General features: G+C 37.1%; 1 protein-coding gene across 1 annotated transcript in view; it reads right to left on the bottom strand.

Annotated features, from left to right (window-relative positions):
* Positions 1–1,106: 1,106 nt before the first annotated feature.
* SUGCT (succinyl-CoA:glutarate-CoA transferase) overlaps positions 1,107–15,228 on the bottom strand; it is a 732,650-nt gene continuing 718,528 nt past the window's right edge. Inside the window, exon 14 of the mRNA XM_075211279.1 lies at positions 1,107–1,395. Within this exon, the coding sequence (XP_075067380.1) occupies positions 1,232–1,395 (164 nt within the window). The 3' untranslated portion in view covers positions 1,107–1,231. The remainder of the gene's footprint in view (positions 1,396–15,228) is intronic.

Below are 15,228 nucleotides of genomic sequence, written 5' to 3' on the forward strand. Positions count from 1 at the left end.
CAGAGAAGTAAGAATATGCTTGTGGCATATACGGCATGTATCGGTCTCCCTGTATATATCTGTATTATATACAATATGTAATTTGTGCTGTCCCAACCCAGTATCATTATTTTATACAATGCTCTAATGCTACCTTCTGCCTGGAGATACAGCTTTCTGACATGAGATGTTTTGGGAAACTATTATTGGCAGTAGAGATACTTTGCTATTTGTGATGATGAAGATTGGGGCTTATCCTCTGCAGTCTTGGAAATATAGTAGAGTAGCAATGGAATATTTTGTCCAACAAATCCTTGTGCTTTTGCATGTTCAGAAAAGATCGAGAAAGTAGAAGGAGCAGGGTATCCCAACAGCACAATGTGGAAGCTTAATGCTACATTGGGCCTGGGCATGCTCAACTATAGGCCATCACTCCATGTTTTTTGTTCCTTTATATATTTGTTCTATTTAACATTTTCAGTAAACATTTTTATTAGAACACACAGCACACAGCACCTAAAAATATTTAAAATTATGCATACTCCATGTATTCTGCAATAAACAACATTTTCTCCTGCAAGCCTCACTTCAAGCCCACTCTAAGCCTCATTAGAGGAGACCTCAATTTTGGAAATAGTAATAAGTGAGCAAAATTACAGCTGCAAAATTGCGGCCTAACGTGTATATTCTTAAGATAATTCAAAACTGTGTAAGTAGGTGGCCACATTAAAGATGCAGTAGTCATCATCATCATCAACTTGATGATGATAACCACTGTTTTAGTTAAATGAGTAATTAACAAATAAATAAGAATGTGTCCTCTAAATAGAGTGTTTCATAGAAATTAGATGAGACTGTTAGCTTCTCCATATACAGGACCTGTTTCATTGTAATGGACAACCATCTACTCCATATATAGGATCTGTATGGTTGTCATGGACAAACATCTTCTCCATATAAAGGCCTTGCTCCCCCCTACCGCTAGATTTGTCACTTCCCTGAATCACTTAATAGCAAAAGCTAAAATGCTATAATAAAATAGTTAAGATATTATAATATAGAGCAAAAGATTTACTTTTTATTTAGACATTTTCCTACATTTGAAAAAGATAGGCAAATTTGTCAGTATGCATTTTTTATTAAGATTTAATGAAAAATATAATTTTAAACAACCGTCTATAAATTAGATATCTAATTATTGTTCCTGTAGTGTTGCTTAATATTAAAGTCTCATTTTATCTATGTTCTGACATCATTGGACTACATTTTGAGCAATTGCATTTGTTTTTAGAAGTTCAGCAATATAGACGTCTTCATATCCTAATATGCTTTTCAAAACCTCAACTGTGTGCTGTCCTATGACGGGAGGAGCCCTTGGAGCGGACATGTTGAAGTTGCTGAATCTTACGGCAGGACCTAGAGATATAAAAATAACACTTGTTATATTTTATAGTTAACATTCTAAAATCTATTATATTTATTTTCTACACGTTTTATTGAAATAGTATAAACAACATGATGTAGTGATCAGAAGATCGCTGGTCAGTAACTGAGGTAGAATGGAATTTCATGACAGGAAATAGCATAATTGGACATAATGGGTAGGTTGATAAATTATGCAAAGGGAGTTTATGACTTAAAGACAATGCAGAACAGGGGTGTGAATAACTATATAACAACATGTAAAATATAATTTTATCCATGGTAGCTAGTGATGCATACCTCCCAACTTTTGAAGTTTGGGATTCAGGACAATGTATGTGTGCCGCCATGGATGTGCACACGAAAGGGACAGAGCACTCAAAATGGGACTGTCTAAATTGGGACAGTTGCGAAGTATGGTGATGTCAGAGAAGGGGGTGCAAAAATACCATTGTTTTAAATTATACTGCATAATACTTTTTTTTTTAATAATGATTTTTTTAACAAAAAAATTAAAGCATTTTCACATTTTAAGTGACAGGTTTCTGTACAGACCAGTTTTGCATGGAGGAGGCAATGGGCAGGGCCAGCTGCTGGGGTTGTGCTGTGTGTATTTTATGCACCATATTAGGGAAAAAGGGAGATATAGGGTACAGTAGGTATTATAAAAAGACAGCGTATTACCAAACGTTAAATTGTTACTCTTTGGCATGGATGAGGAATGTCCTAACAATGCCCCCATAGTGAAATTTAGTATATTTTATTACTGGAGTGTCAGATGTTGTCAAAGGTAAGAATAACTTACTATTTAGACAAGCATTCCCACCACTCATGTATTATAACAACATAATACATAAATAGTGTAAATGTTTAAAAAAACAACTGTGAAATGTATCTTTACATGTGCACTCTCTAACATCACTAATCAAAAACAACATCATTCACTACAGTGAAATACCTTATTTATGCCAAAGAGCAACAAAGAAAATAGACATCATAGTTGTTCATATTATGGTGTGAACAATATCTACTGGTTTTCTGCTTAATTATTCCCTTTCTTCATTACATTTTAGAATACACTGCCCATAAAACACTCACCATCATCCCTGCACCTGGCACCACCCAATTACCTTGTTGCAGGGGTGTCAGGGTAGTGGAGCCTGACCATGGTGACTAGGTAGGGTAAAGTGACTGTGTGAACCAATAGCTTCCTGTTGGTCTGTGTGGACACATCCCTCCAGGTTTGCCAAAGCTATGCCCGCAGCCTGGGGGGATGTCTGTGCGGTCACCCCATCTATGCTGTGAGTTCACCACTGACTTTCTCAAAGGATGCGTGTGCAGAATGACGGGGGATGGGGGGGGATACTTATGGTGGCCTTACCTTTTTTTTTTTATCAAAATGTGTAAAGAACTATAATATTCTTATAATATATCTATCTATCTTATATATATAAGTATATATATATATATATATATATATATATATATAAATATATATATATATATATATATATATATATATATATATATATAAATATATATAAATATATATATATATATATATATATATATATAGTGGCAAAAAGGGTTATTTCCCACACCTCTCCTGCAAGGTAAGGTAAGTTCCCACCAGAGAGTTTGCAGCTACAGCATGCAGACGGGATTAACTATTCACTTAGCTTTTCCCACAGAACAGACACACAGGTGCACGACATGGGTGTGATTGGTGTGATTGGTGTCTGGGTATACAAGGATTGTGGGATCTGATGTGCATTGCAAACGATGCCAGTTAGTGGCCGGCTGGTAGTGAGGGAAACTGCCGAATAGCCAGATGTATGTTGCCAGTTGATGTCCTGACATTTGATGTGATATTGTGATGTAACAGTAAAGCACTGTTTTGATTTGCAACAAGAAGTTGTCCGTGTTGTTGACGTCTGCAGGGTGCTCTTGCAACAAGTGGTGTCAGAAGGGCACTTTTGTTACAATATATATATATATATATATATATATATACGCCTATACACATTATATATATATATATATATATATATATATATATACACACGTAAACATATATATATACACATATATATCTATACACATATATATCTATACACATATATATATATCTATGTAGATATATACCTCCAATTACCTCTGATATCGCCAAAGACTCGCACATGCGCAGAATGCCGCGGCTCCTACTGCGCATGCGCAAAATGGCGGAGCCCATTATTCAACACGGATATGCTGGCAGCATAGCTCTTTCCCTCCTGATGAAGTTTCTAAGTGAAATGAAACGCATTGAGGCTGCTTACTTTAGTCAGAGTTCATTCTGTGTATTGCTATATTGCTGCAATACTGCTTCTAAATCCCGTAAATCCCTGGGGAGTCTTCTTCAATTTTCTGTGCGGAGGTGGTGAAACAAGAACAAGAACATCTACTCACCAAGAGGCACTTTTTAGATACCAGCTTACCAGATTGGGAACTCAGATAAGCGATATATTTTGTAATCATTTGTAAGTGCAAAATTTATATTTTATGTATAATAAATTGTTCTTGTGAATATACCACACTATATGGTATTCCCATTGTTTCTGGTTCCTTGGTCAACAACAGAGAGAATTGGTTATAGTATCTTTGAAATTGGGATGAAATACGCTGCTGGAGATCATTACAGATACTTTCCTTGTGATCTGGTACGCATATACACAATTGGTGGAAGTGGTCTTACATTGATAGTTATAAAAGATAACACACTATCTTTGGTGTCATATCTTTGTCTTCATATGTTTTGGAGCCTGTCGTGATACATGTCTGCGAACTGGGGACCTTAACATAAGATGTGCTTTACTCACTTCTTTATTTGGTACGCATATTCATTATCACGTATTACATCTGACCGCACATTTTAATTACTACACTATATTAATAAATACGCCATATTCCTTTTCTTTATATATAACACACCTGTCTTTGAAAAAGTTCAGCTGAGCTGAACGAAACACGACAGACGCTCTTGTGAACGAGGAATCATATACATGCATGTATTTGTCAGCTATCTGCAGTAGCTTTGTTGTTCCTGGAATCCGTTTGTGGCGAATCATTTGCAGCTTCTATCCACTAGCCTTTCAATGTTTGAAACATCAACGACACGGCAAGTATCAGACATAGCCGCCGGAGATCTCCACTCTGCTCATTATTTGGAAGCCGGACCCACCGACTAGACACTAGCAGATCTACTAGCGAGGCTGACAGTTGTGCATCCAGTCATGTAACCTGTTTCTGATGAGCTGCAGGATATCTACATCAACAAACTATAAAGTTCCGCTAGCTGGTACGCATATATCTACACTAATGTGTCCTGGGTGTTTTCACATATATTATATGGAAATACTGTAAACATATCCACCTTTATTTGAGAACAAGTTGTAACTTGTATCTCTACATTGGGTGTTTGATTACAGCATTCATTTGCTGGTTTCTTCTCCACTGGTGTTCCCGGTCCTATTGTGGGTTTCTGTGTGATCCCAACATTTTACCAACATACTACACTATTGTGCGCCTCTTCCTCCATTTTTCTTCTATAGGTTGTTTCCATGCTACACCGCTTGGTTAAGGAAGATTGGCGGCCACCCGCACATGGGGAGTGTTTATTGAGAAGAATATAGACTTTTTGTCTGCTGGACTATTGGTGATTTGTTACAAAGCGCCATTTGTTGTATCTTGTTTTTTTTTCAATATATATATATATATATATATATATATATATATCTATATATATATATATATATATATATATATAATATATATACATATACATATATATATATATATATATATATATATATATAATCAGCTTACTGAAACGGTTAGTAGAATAGTAGAATACTACAAAAATGTTTCATTTCTCCCTAATAAAACAAAACACTACTCATGCAACTCGTAAATAATGCACCCCACTATGCCATATATCTCTTTTCTAAATTAGTTATTTTAAATGGCTTGACAACAAATAAAAATAAGATAAGATATGGAAGAATTATCAAATAAAGAGCAGAAACCTGTAATAAAATCTGTCTTGAGAAGAGCTCTTCAAAAGGCTCATTGTGTGTCCTGCAACTTTGCTAGGATACTGTGTACTTGGACTGTGAAGGGTTTGAGGTTATTTAAAACAAGCTAAACTGTTTGCCTGTGGCATTTTAGTTAGGCCCTGCCAAGCAAATTGGGCAAGCCATAGAACTAATCAATCACCTAAAAACATTTTCATGGTAACAATTCATTGGTTTGTGTTTTATAAGAACCTTAAATGATTCTTAAAGCTTTTTCAGCAGTGTTATTTGTTTATTAACTGCACAGACTATAATTCAATTCAGTCTAGCAGTGCAAATTTGTAGAACATAAGGGGACCTGAGCACTATAATGGGTAACTTTCTTTGGAACTTGGAACAAAAACAAAACAATATTCATCTAATGTGGTGAAAATCAAGTAAATAGTAGACTAACCTCATTAGTGTTGAAGCAACTTAAATAGCAACATATACAAAAACAGCATAGAAATGTAGAGGCAGGGCGAAGAATAACTACTATCTATAGCTATACATATATATATATATATATATATATATATATATATATATATATATATATATATATAAAAGCACCATATTATAAATTATGTTTTACACATTTTTGCTTCTATTCAACAAAATACTGAATGTGTTGTTTCTGTGGCAGTAAGTAATGCTGTATGATACAACAGAGCACACCTTTGTGAAGGAGCCTGGACAGCAAAGCAATAAGAAAACGAAAGCCGCTGTGGTTTCTGCAAAATATGTTTTACAGTCATACCACGGTATAAAACAACTTTGTTAGTAAGAACCCCCATGATAGCGCTATTCCCTGAAGTCATGAATACTGTTGATGCAATCAAGAATAAGCTATATTATAGTGAAAGACTTCTCTTTTATAATAAAAAAAACAGCTTGCATTTTAAGCATTTAATTGGAAAGAAAATGTTGTTAAATGTTTAATTTTTTAGGTGACCCTTCTCTTTAAACTACTCTAATTTGGACACACAGTAATTAGGGACTGGTAAAAGTGTGTTGGCCTGAATGATATTTTATTTTGCTTTAAACATTTAACATAGATTGACATGTTTTAAGTTAAAATATCTTGCAGACTATAAGACTCACCAGAATGTTAAAAGTGTTTAGATAAATGAGACAATTGTTACGGAGGAGGAAATTCAAGATCACAATGTTTCTGAAAATATGACTTTAAAAAAACCAAAAATATAATAAGTCATAATAATGGAATTGGTGCAACTAAGAGGCAAATTACAAAATAATATAACACATATCTACAAAATATAGTTTTAATGTGATATTTAATAATTTTGGTAGTAATAGATCCTATAACATTAAAGAATTTGTGTATTAAATAGAATGATACACAAGACTGGTTCACTGGGTGTATGAATTATAAACCAACCTTTGAATGATATGCAATACTTCTATAGGCTTACTGACAAAGTATTTTTCTATTGTACATCTTACTCACAGACTGTTAATAGCGGAAAAGATTATGGTCTCTTAATAAAAATCCTATATGAGGTTGTTTACTGAACAGTGGTGTACAAGCCAATAGGAGCAACGTGCAATTAGTTGTTCAATGATAACCACTACGGTGCTCAGCGATGAGCTGTAGTTGTTAAAGAAGGAGCCCAGCAATGCCCCTTTTTACTAAACTGTGATGTATGCTGTCCAGCTGCTGAAGCTGGACAGCATGGGAAAAAAAACAGTATAATACAAGAATAAAATAACCCCTAGCCCCAGTACTGTTCCAGGTGTAGTAGGACCAGCACTGTTAAAATGAAAACAATAAGTAAGCAACATATTTTTAAAAATACTAAGCATATCCCCAGGCAAAATCTATAAGCAACACCAGTGTTAGCCTCGTTGGCGTCATATTAAAAACTTGCTCCCAGGCTTATCAGCTCATTGCTGGTGCCAGAAATATAGGTACATGGCAGGGGCGCACCCAAAAATAAATAGAGCTGCTGCGTTTCGGCAGCGCTGTCCCATACAGCAGACGCAGCGCTGTCAAAGAAGCTTCCGCAGCGGTGGTGTATACAATACAACACTGCCGCGGACGCTTCTTTGACAGCGCCGCGGCTGCTGTATAGGACAGTGCCGCTATGGTGGGCACTAAGTTAGCGCAGGGGGGTTTCTGGAGACTCAGAAACCCCCCCTGCGTGCGCCACTGCATGGCAGGAAAAACAGCTGAAAAGCACTGTGGTATACGTAATGAATGTCTAAATGAGATCCCAGCCCAACTATGCAGGTAAAGTGATCTGTGTATAATGCACAAAGGCTTCATGTCCACACACAGCTTGTGTTTTAAAGTCAATTCAATTGAAGAAATAGACACTATTCCCCACCCTATCATTAAAAAAGTATTTATTTAAAAAAAAAAAGTTTTCCATCCAACATGGTCGAAGCTACAGCTGTGCTATTCCCACTCAGTGCTTGTCCTCTGTTTTTCATCCAATGTCCTAAGGTAGATGGACAAATAAAACACAGAAAAATTTTGTGAATACACTAGTTCAAAATAGTGGTAAAGAAACGACGTCTGGAGTGACCTAGACACCCATACTTGATTGGTTAACAGGGAAGAGGAATCCAGGTGACTCCTGTTGGTTATTTTTCAGTTTTGTTCATTCTGTGACAAATTTGTGCATGCATGTTGTTGTTGTTTTCTAGCAATTATTTGGAGAGATGGGTTGTTTGTTTTTATATCTCCCTTTGGCCTATGCCTGATGAAACATAGAAGAGTCAGTATGAGAGGGATACTAGGTAGGAAAAGCACAGTTGGTACTTGGGCTACATCAAATAGAAGATTTTTATTTTTATGGACTTTTTAAAGAGAGGGTATGGAGCCATGTGTAATTTATTTTAAAAAGTGGTTTGGGTTTTTTTCTTATTGTTTTTGGATCCCTTGTTCATTATACAAAGACTGCTAGGTTAGCATGGTAGCCCTTCCAGGAGTAATATTCATTCATTATTGTAACCTCACCCCTCGGGAGTAGATGGAAGATTCACAGTCATTTTTGTTACAGTGCAGGCAGCTCCCAGAAAGAACCTGTGGTAGGGATCAGAGACATACCTAGTCCAGCCAAGTCACTTAGTCCTGAGACTACTGGTAGTGAAGTGCAAGCTGAAGACAAAGTATTGCATAGGGTTGAATAGTGATGGATGAAACCAAAGTCAAAAGACTGTAGAACGTAGAGTAGTGGGGGATGAGGTTGAAGGATTGGGGAAGGTAGAATAGTGATGTACAGTCAAACAAAACAAGTCTTCTTAAAAGCACAAACAGAGAAATCCAAAACAAAATGTTGCTCCGGCAAAGGTTTGGCAGAACTGAGGGACTTAATAATGGCTACAAACAGGTGAGATAAATGTTCTGATGACTTGACCTTTTCACTGAAGGGCTGATTGTAGAGTAAAGAAAGTTGCGTCAGTTTTTTTGCCATCCCTTTACCCGCAATAGAATCACCAGCCTTGCGCTGATCAATCTGAAATTGTGTTTCACTATGACAGGTGAAGCCCATGTTCCTAGTTTACCTGTTATATTGAAAATCAGAAATGGCTGGCTAGGGCTGTAACTCATTATAGAAGGCAGGGGTCCTTCTGAACCAGGAACCTGAGCCACATGACAATGACTTAATTAAACAATTTATACAAACATCTGGCCCCATTATTGCTGCAAGACCAGCTCCTATAAGAAAGAATAAAACTTTACTAAACTTCCACTAAAAAGTGATGAATTTCTCGAAGGTAGAAGGCAAGCTCAGGCAGACAGAAACCTCACGTGGAGCAGAAGGGCAAAAGCTAGACTATCATTGGTAACCGCTACTTAGTAAATGGCCATGCAGTGCAAAAATAGCTCATATTGAGCTGTTTTGGCTGCTTAGTAAAAGGATTTTGTTACAACATAGTGGAAATCCCCTGTATCACGAGTTAGAAAGAGGACACATTAATCCAGCAATACAATGCCATGTTGAATATGAATAATATAGTGATATACAATTAAATTCAAAAACAAAAGCTGCCAGTTTGGGGTGATATAGGGATATTACACATGATATGGTACTCTTAGAGTTATTGAGTATTTTCTACAGCTTTCCAATTATACGTCTATATCATTGAAAGCAAATGTAAAAGTGTTTTTTTATATAAGTTATTATTATCCACTGGTAAATACAGAACATTGTAAACCATTGTCAATATACAGTGGAAAATGGAAAAGAATGATGAAAATGGAGAACACATATTAACCAGTCATTTGTCGGGATGACTCAGTAAGGCCCCAATTTCCAAATATGGCTGTTTTCATTAGTGATACCATGGATCATGAGCAGTTTGTACACGCAAGTAGGAATTGTACAATTCAGTACGAGGAAATGGTCAAAATGGGTTAAATCATTACATGTAATTGGGGTAGGGACTCATTGACACTCCTCAGTGCCCAGCCCTTGATCAGAATTCATCTTTGCTATATTAAATTCTACTGACCTCCATTGTAACTTTTCCACTGTTGTCTAATCTAGTTACAAAGTAGACTTGTAGAAGTGATCAGATTGTATTTGCATATACTCATACACTATTCTGGTGCATTAAACATTATTATAGCCACTTTATCCTATGCTACATTGTGCAAACCAGACATTAATGTTGTGCTTGCAATGAAGTATGGTAATGTCAGACCTTTAAGAAATTCAGTACGTGGTACAAGTACCGGTTGAATTTTCTTGAGTTGCATGGATTTAAAGTTGTTTTAATATTTGTCTTAATACAAAACTAAAAAACAAACCTCATTTAAAAACAAAAAATATCAACAATTTATTAAAATTGAAAAATAAAATGTATTTAGTTTGTAGCTTATTTATAATTAATAAGACATTTGCCATTTTGCTTAATTGACATTATGCAAATGTTCAGCTACCTATGATGGAATATACAGCGGCATTATATTACCTGAAGGCAGAATGGTCGAGGATGGATAAATGACAACTGACCCAACAATTCAGAAAACAAAATAGCATGTACTCATACTCTATATTTTCTTGGGAGTTAAAATTGTCAGCATTAAGGTTATGGCAGAGGGCTATTGAAGGCAATTGCTCATTTTTAATGTCTGTTATTGATCCTATTTGTCAACCCTGCTGCGAATAGATGCAGATCTGTGCAGATTTCTACAGTTTCAGACAGGTAAAGGAATATAAAGCAGGTTGTCTGATTGTAAAATTAATCAAAACTGCACAGAGCATCAGTAACAGAATACAATTGAGTTTGACGCCTTCAATTGCAGAAAGAAAACAGTAAAACAGTGGAAAGAGAAACACCATATCCCTAAACAGCAAAGTACATTGCTGAGTTATCCTCATTAAGACATTTCACAGATCCAAATTATGTTGTTGGGTTGACTGTATGTCCTGAGTCTACAGAAGGTAGTTGTTCTTTGCACTCTGCTCTTCTGGAGTGCATAACAATTCAGTGCAGTGCATGAAATGTAGCCTCAAGGTGGTTCTGGAAAAGCTTATAACAGTAATAGCAGCTTAGAAGTCAAGTACATAATTGGACAAGTAGTTATCATACTTTCTTGCTTGGACAATACACATCCTTAATAATTTTAAATACCAATTTGATTGCAGGCAGCCTGCTGCACAGATGGAGTCAATTATGTGATAGTCTTTTAAATAATGCTTTTTGGAGCACATTTAGGAGCACGTGGCCTGTAGCACATCTAAACTTCTGTACATCTTCTTTTGTCCAGTTTTTAAATTACTGATGTGCATTGTGATGTATTTCCTTATAAGTATATATTAATGCTGCCACATTTAATTTTTTGTTAAGCTTCTTCAATTTTTGTTGTGGACAGAACTATAAGGAAATTATAGCACTAGCTCAGTGTCCTGAAAACCCAGCTGTGTACCATGCGCTTAATGATTAGTAGGCGCAAGCATTTTACATTATTATTATTGTTTATTATTTATAGCATCAGCATATGACGCAGTGCCTTTCAAAGCATATTGAGTCATTCACATCAGTACCTATCCCCTGTACCAATCTTCATGATAGTGTGAAGATTAGTGGTGGCGTCTCCCATTAATAGGAAAGCATCACCTGCATATAAAGCTTTCTTTAATGTTCACATCCTCCAATTGTTCAAATGTAATAGGGGCCTGCAAGTGATCTCTACACTCAGGAGACAGTCTTTGAAAAAGGATGGAATCTAAATAATCAAAACATTCCTAGGAGGTTTAATAGCAATTGTGAAACTGTGATAATATAAATATTCCTTTTAAGGTATTTGACCGGTTGATTAAACAGATCGTAGGACTGTTGCGATACTGGTATGCCAACTCTGATATCTGCAGAACCAGCTGGTAGAGGTCTTCACGCAGCTGGTGCCACATACAATATGGGATATACCGAGCGTGGGCTTATTGCCAAGCAAGTGGTACCATATATAATGTGGGATATACCGAGCGTGGGCTTGTTTTTCTCTGGTTTTGTTTTCAAAATATTGCCTTTTTGTCATAGCAGCTGTCCATCAAGCCTATTTAAGGCACATTTGGGTGTGGCTCACAAGCCAGCCCTTGCTAGATGTAAACCCCTATACCTGGGAGGTGAGTGCATCTGATTTTAACTGCATTTTAATGGTGTTTAAAGCATATAGGTCAGTGTAGGACCTGCATATAATGAAGTTCCCTTGACGTTGGGATGCAGGCTTAAATCTTTTGATCAAAATATGAACTAATACCTTATGTTTTCATTTTGCTAGACACACACAGATATGCAGTGTGAAGGATAAGCGCTGACAACTGTATTTTTGTTTTGTATACATATATGGGCATTTATATTGCCACGCAGCTGGTACCACATACAATATGGGATATACCGAGCGCGGGCTTATTGTCAAGCAGCTGGTACCATATATAATGTGGGATATACCGAGTGCAGGCTTGTTTTTCTCTGGTTTTGCTTCACCTATAGCAAGTACCATTCTTATAGAGCGCAAGTTGCTCCCCCAGGTCAAGCTTAGTTTGACAAGTATCATGCGGTTAGCACGTGACAAAAGACTGGTGTACAACAGAAGTCAAATACAAATTCTAAGTCAGAGCCAGCTGAGTTCCAGCAAAGTCCAAATTACAATCCAAAGGTTATGGCAGGAAGAGTTTTAGGAAAGTATTAATACAATCCAGAGGTCGGGGCAGGCAGAGTATGAGCAAAAACCAACATTCCAAGCCGAGGTCAAAATCCAAAATAGCAAAACAGAGAACTCTAGAGACAAGCAAACACTAGCAGAGATAAACTACAGCCAGCACAGGAAGTGTCAAAGGAAACCTTTTAAATAACAACAGGTATCCAGTAGCAGCAACCTAAAGAATGGTTGATAGCTGTGTTCTCAGATGCAGTGATTGAACACTTAAACAACTGATTCCAATGTCTGCACCTAGTGATGAAACTACCTTATCACCAAAGAAACAATATGAAACCACATTACTGAAGAGATTGAGATGCATTGCTGTTGCACGGTTTGATAATGCAGCCCTGTGACACTGCCAGGTCCTGACAAGGCTTTAGTCCTTCTGCCTTAATTTTAGTAAAGTTTCATAGAACCTGAGTGACAGTTGCCACTGTAGCTGTTTGTTGTTCTGGAGTGCTGGATGGACTCACTGTGCTGTGGAAGTCCCAGGTTCATCCATCACCAGCGACCCCCAAATACCCAAACCATACCACTCTGGACATCAAAACCAGCAAAGCGAGGCAACGAACAGCTAAGTATTACTGTATTCTAGCATTACTAGGTGGAAGACGTGTGTTTGTAGCACACATTGGTTCTTGCATCAAGCAAGCTGCACCTGCAGCTCTCTCCAGACCAATTAGGTTAGCATATATATATAAACCCCTCAGTTTCTCTCAGGCTTTGTCTGTACAACAGGTTTCCTTGCTGTACAATTAGGCTATAAACATTACCTGATCCTGTCTTACTGTATATTAAGTGTGGGATGTTTATTACTGCCTGTCTCTCACCTATTGGCTTGTTCCTTGATTCCCACTTTCCTCTGGACTTGGGACCATGGTTGTCTGATATCAACAGCCTCTTGGTGAGACACCATTGGGGGTCGTAGCCTGGGTCCAAGTCTCCTTGGAAGAACTTCTACAATTAGACTCAATATACCAAAGAGGTAAGGGCAAATCATAAGAGGCACAGGGGGTCCACATCCTAGGCCAGCCCGTACACTCCTATGACAGATGAGTCAAACTGGGCTCTTGAACTATGAGCCAAAAAAATGGCCCATTTTATCACCCTTTTCAAAATACATCTGTCTTGTTAAAAAAAACTTGTATTGGGCTTCTGCAGTTAGTTCCCTATATAGTTACTAAGCATATGACACATTCAGACTGAGTTTTAGTTAAACAGTTAAGCTAAAGATAAGATCAGTAATGGGCTCATTCCTTTTAATGTTTTATGAGTTACCTTGTAGATGGCCTATAAAGTAATGCGGCCATATTTGCTGATGATGCTAACTCAGAGCAAGATAATAACTTACTACGTAGATATTATTACATACTGTAGTGGCCTTTTACATGTAAAAGAAACTTTGTTTCCTCTGAAATACCTTAGCAAGGACACGTCCTTACCCAATTAGCCTGGTAAATCTTAAGCAGTGGTGCAGCTGCAAGTTTTTCAATGCTTGTCTGGACAATTAATTTGTAAATGCAATATTGAATCTTGAAAATGAGGTGCAGTTTTGAGAACCTTACTGTAACAAGTACATAGGGGAACTCAAGTAGGTTCATTAATAATGTGAAGTGAGGCACATCAAGCCAAACGACCTTAAACGTATCCATATGTTCAAATACAAAGCACTTAGATACAAATATGGGGGATCTGCGCTTTCCACGTGAAGGATAAGATAGGCAGCCAGGGGAACAAACAAAGGAGATGGTCTCAAACCCCTAATATAACAATCCAAAAAACTAAAATCCCCAGCGCAAAAAACAGATAGTGGATAGAAATAAAAGCATGGTATGGAAGACAAAGATTAAGTGAAAATGAATTGTTTTGCAAACTGAATACAATATAATCGAGGGCAAGCTTATTAAAATGAACTTTACTTATAGCTCCATACCTTACACGGATCTATTGACCAATAAAGTGTATGTTTATATGTTTTTAACAGCAAGCTAGCTCATTTTGATTAGCTTGCCCTCGATTATATTGTATTCAGGTTGCAATACAATTCATTTTCACTTAATCTTTGTCTTACATACCATGCTTTTATTTCTATCCACTATCTGTTTTTTGCGCTGGGGATTTTAGTTTTTTGAAATACAAAGCACTTACCTATTAAGGGTTAAGTTGTTAGTTATCTCCGGCCAATAGAATCCTGTGGGAGTGGTTGGGTTTGTGTGCCCATATATTCTCACGCAAAGGATGCTGGGGTCTCTTCCATCACAGAAATCTCACCCTCCCTTTTTGTGATGTGTTTCGATGGTTACAGAGTAAGTAAGGTTAGGCAGGAGAGCTATTGCAGTTGGCAACTAGGGCGTACGGTGTTATCGCTGATTGGCTAATGCAACCACATACTTCGAAACACCCTGGTTCATGGTTGCCCTGTATGGGGACCCAGTGTTCTGCATTGTACGGCAATTTATTTGTGAGCCTAGAAGTGATGTGGTCACTATTATGCCAGATTTAGCACCGGCCAATCGTAAGGGACTAGTTCCCGGTACCAGTGGTAGACCGGCTGGT

This window comes from Mixophyes fleayi, chromosome 5 (assembly GCF_038048845.1).
Source record: "Mixophyes fleayi isolate aMixFle1 chromosome 5, aMixFle1.hap1, whole genome shotgun sequence".
Classification (NCBI taxonomy): Eukaryota; Metazoa; Chordata; class Amphibia; order Anura; family Limnodynastidae; genus Mixophyes; species Mixophyes fleayi.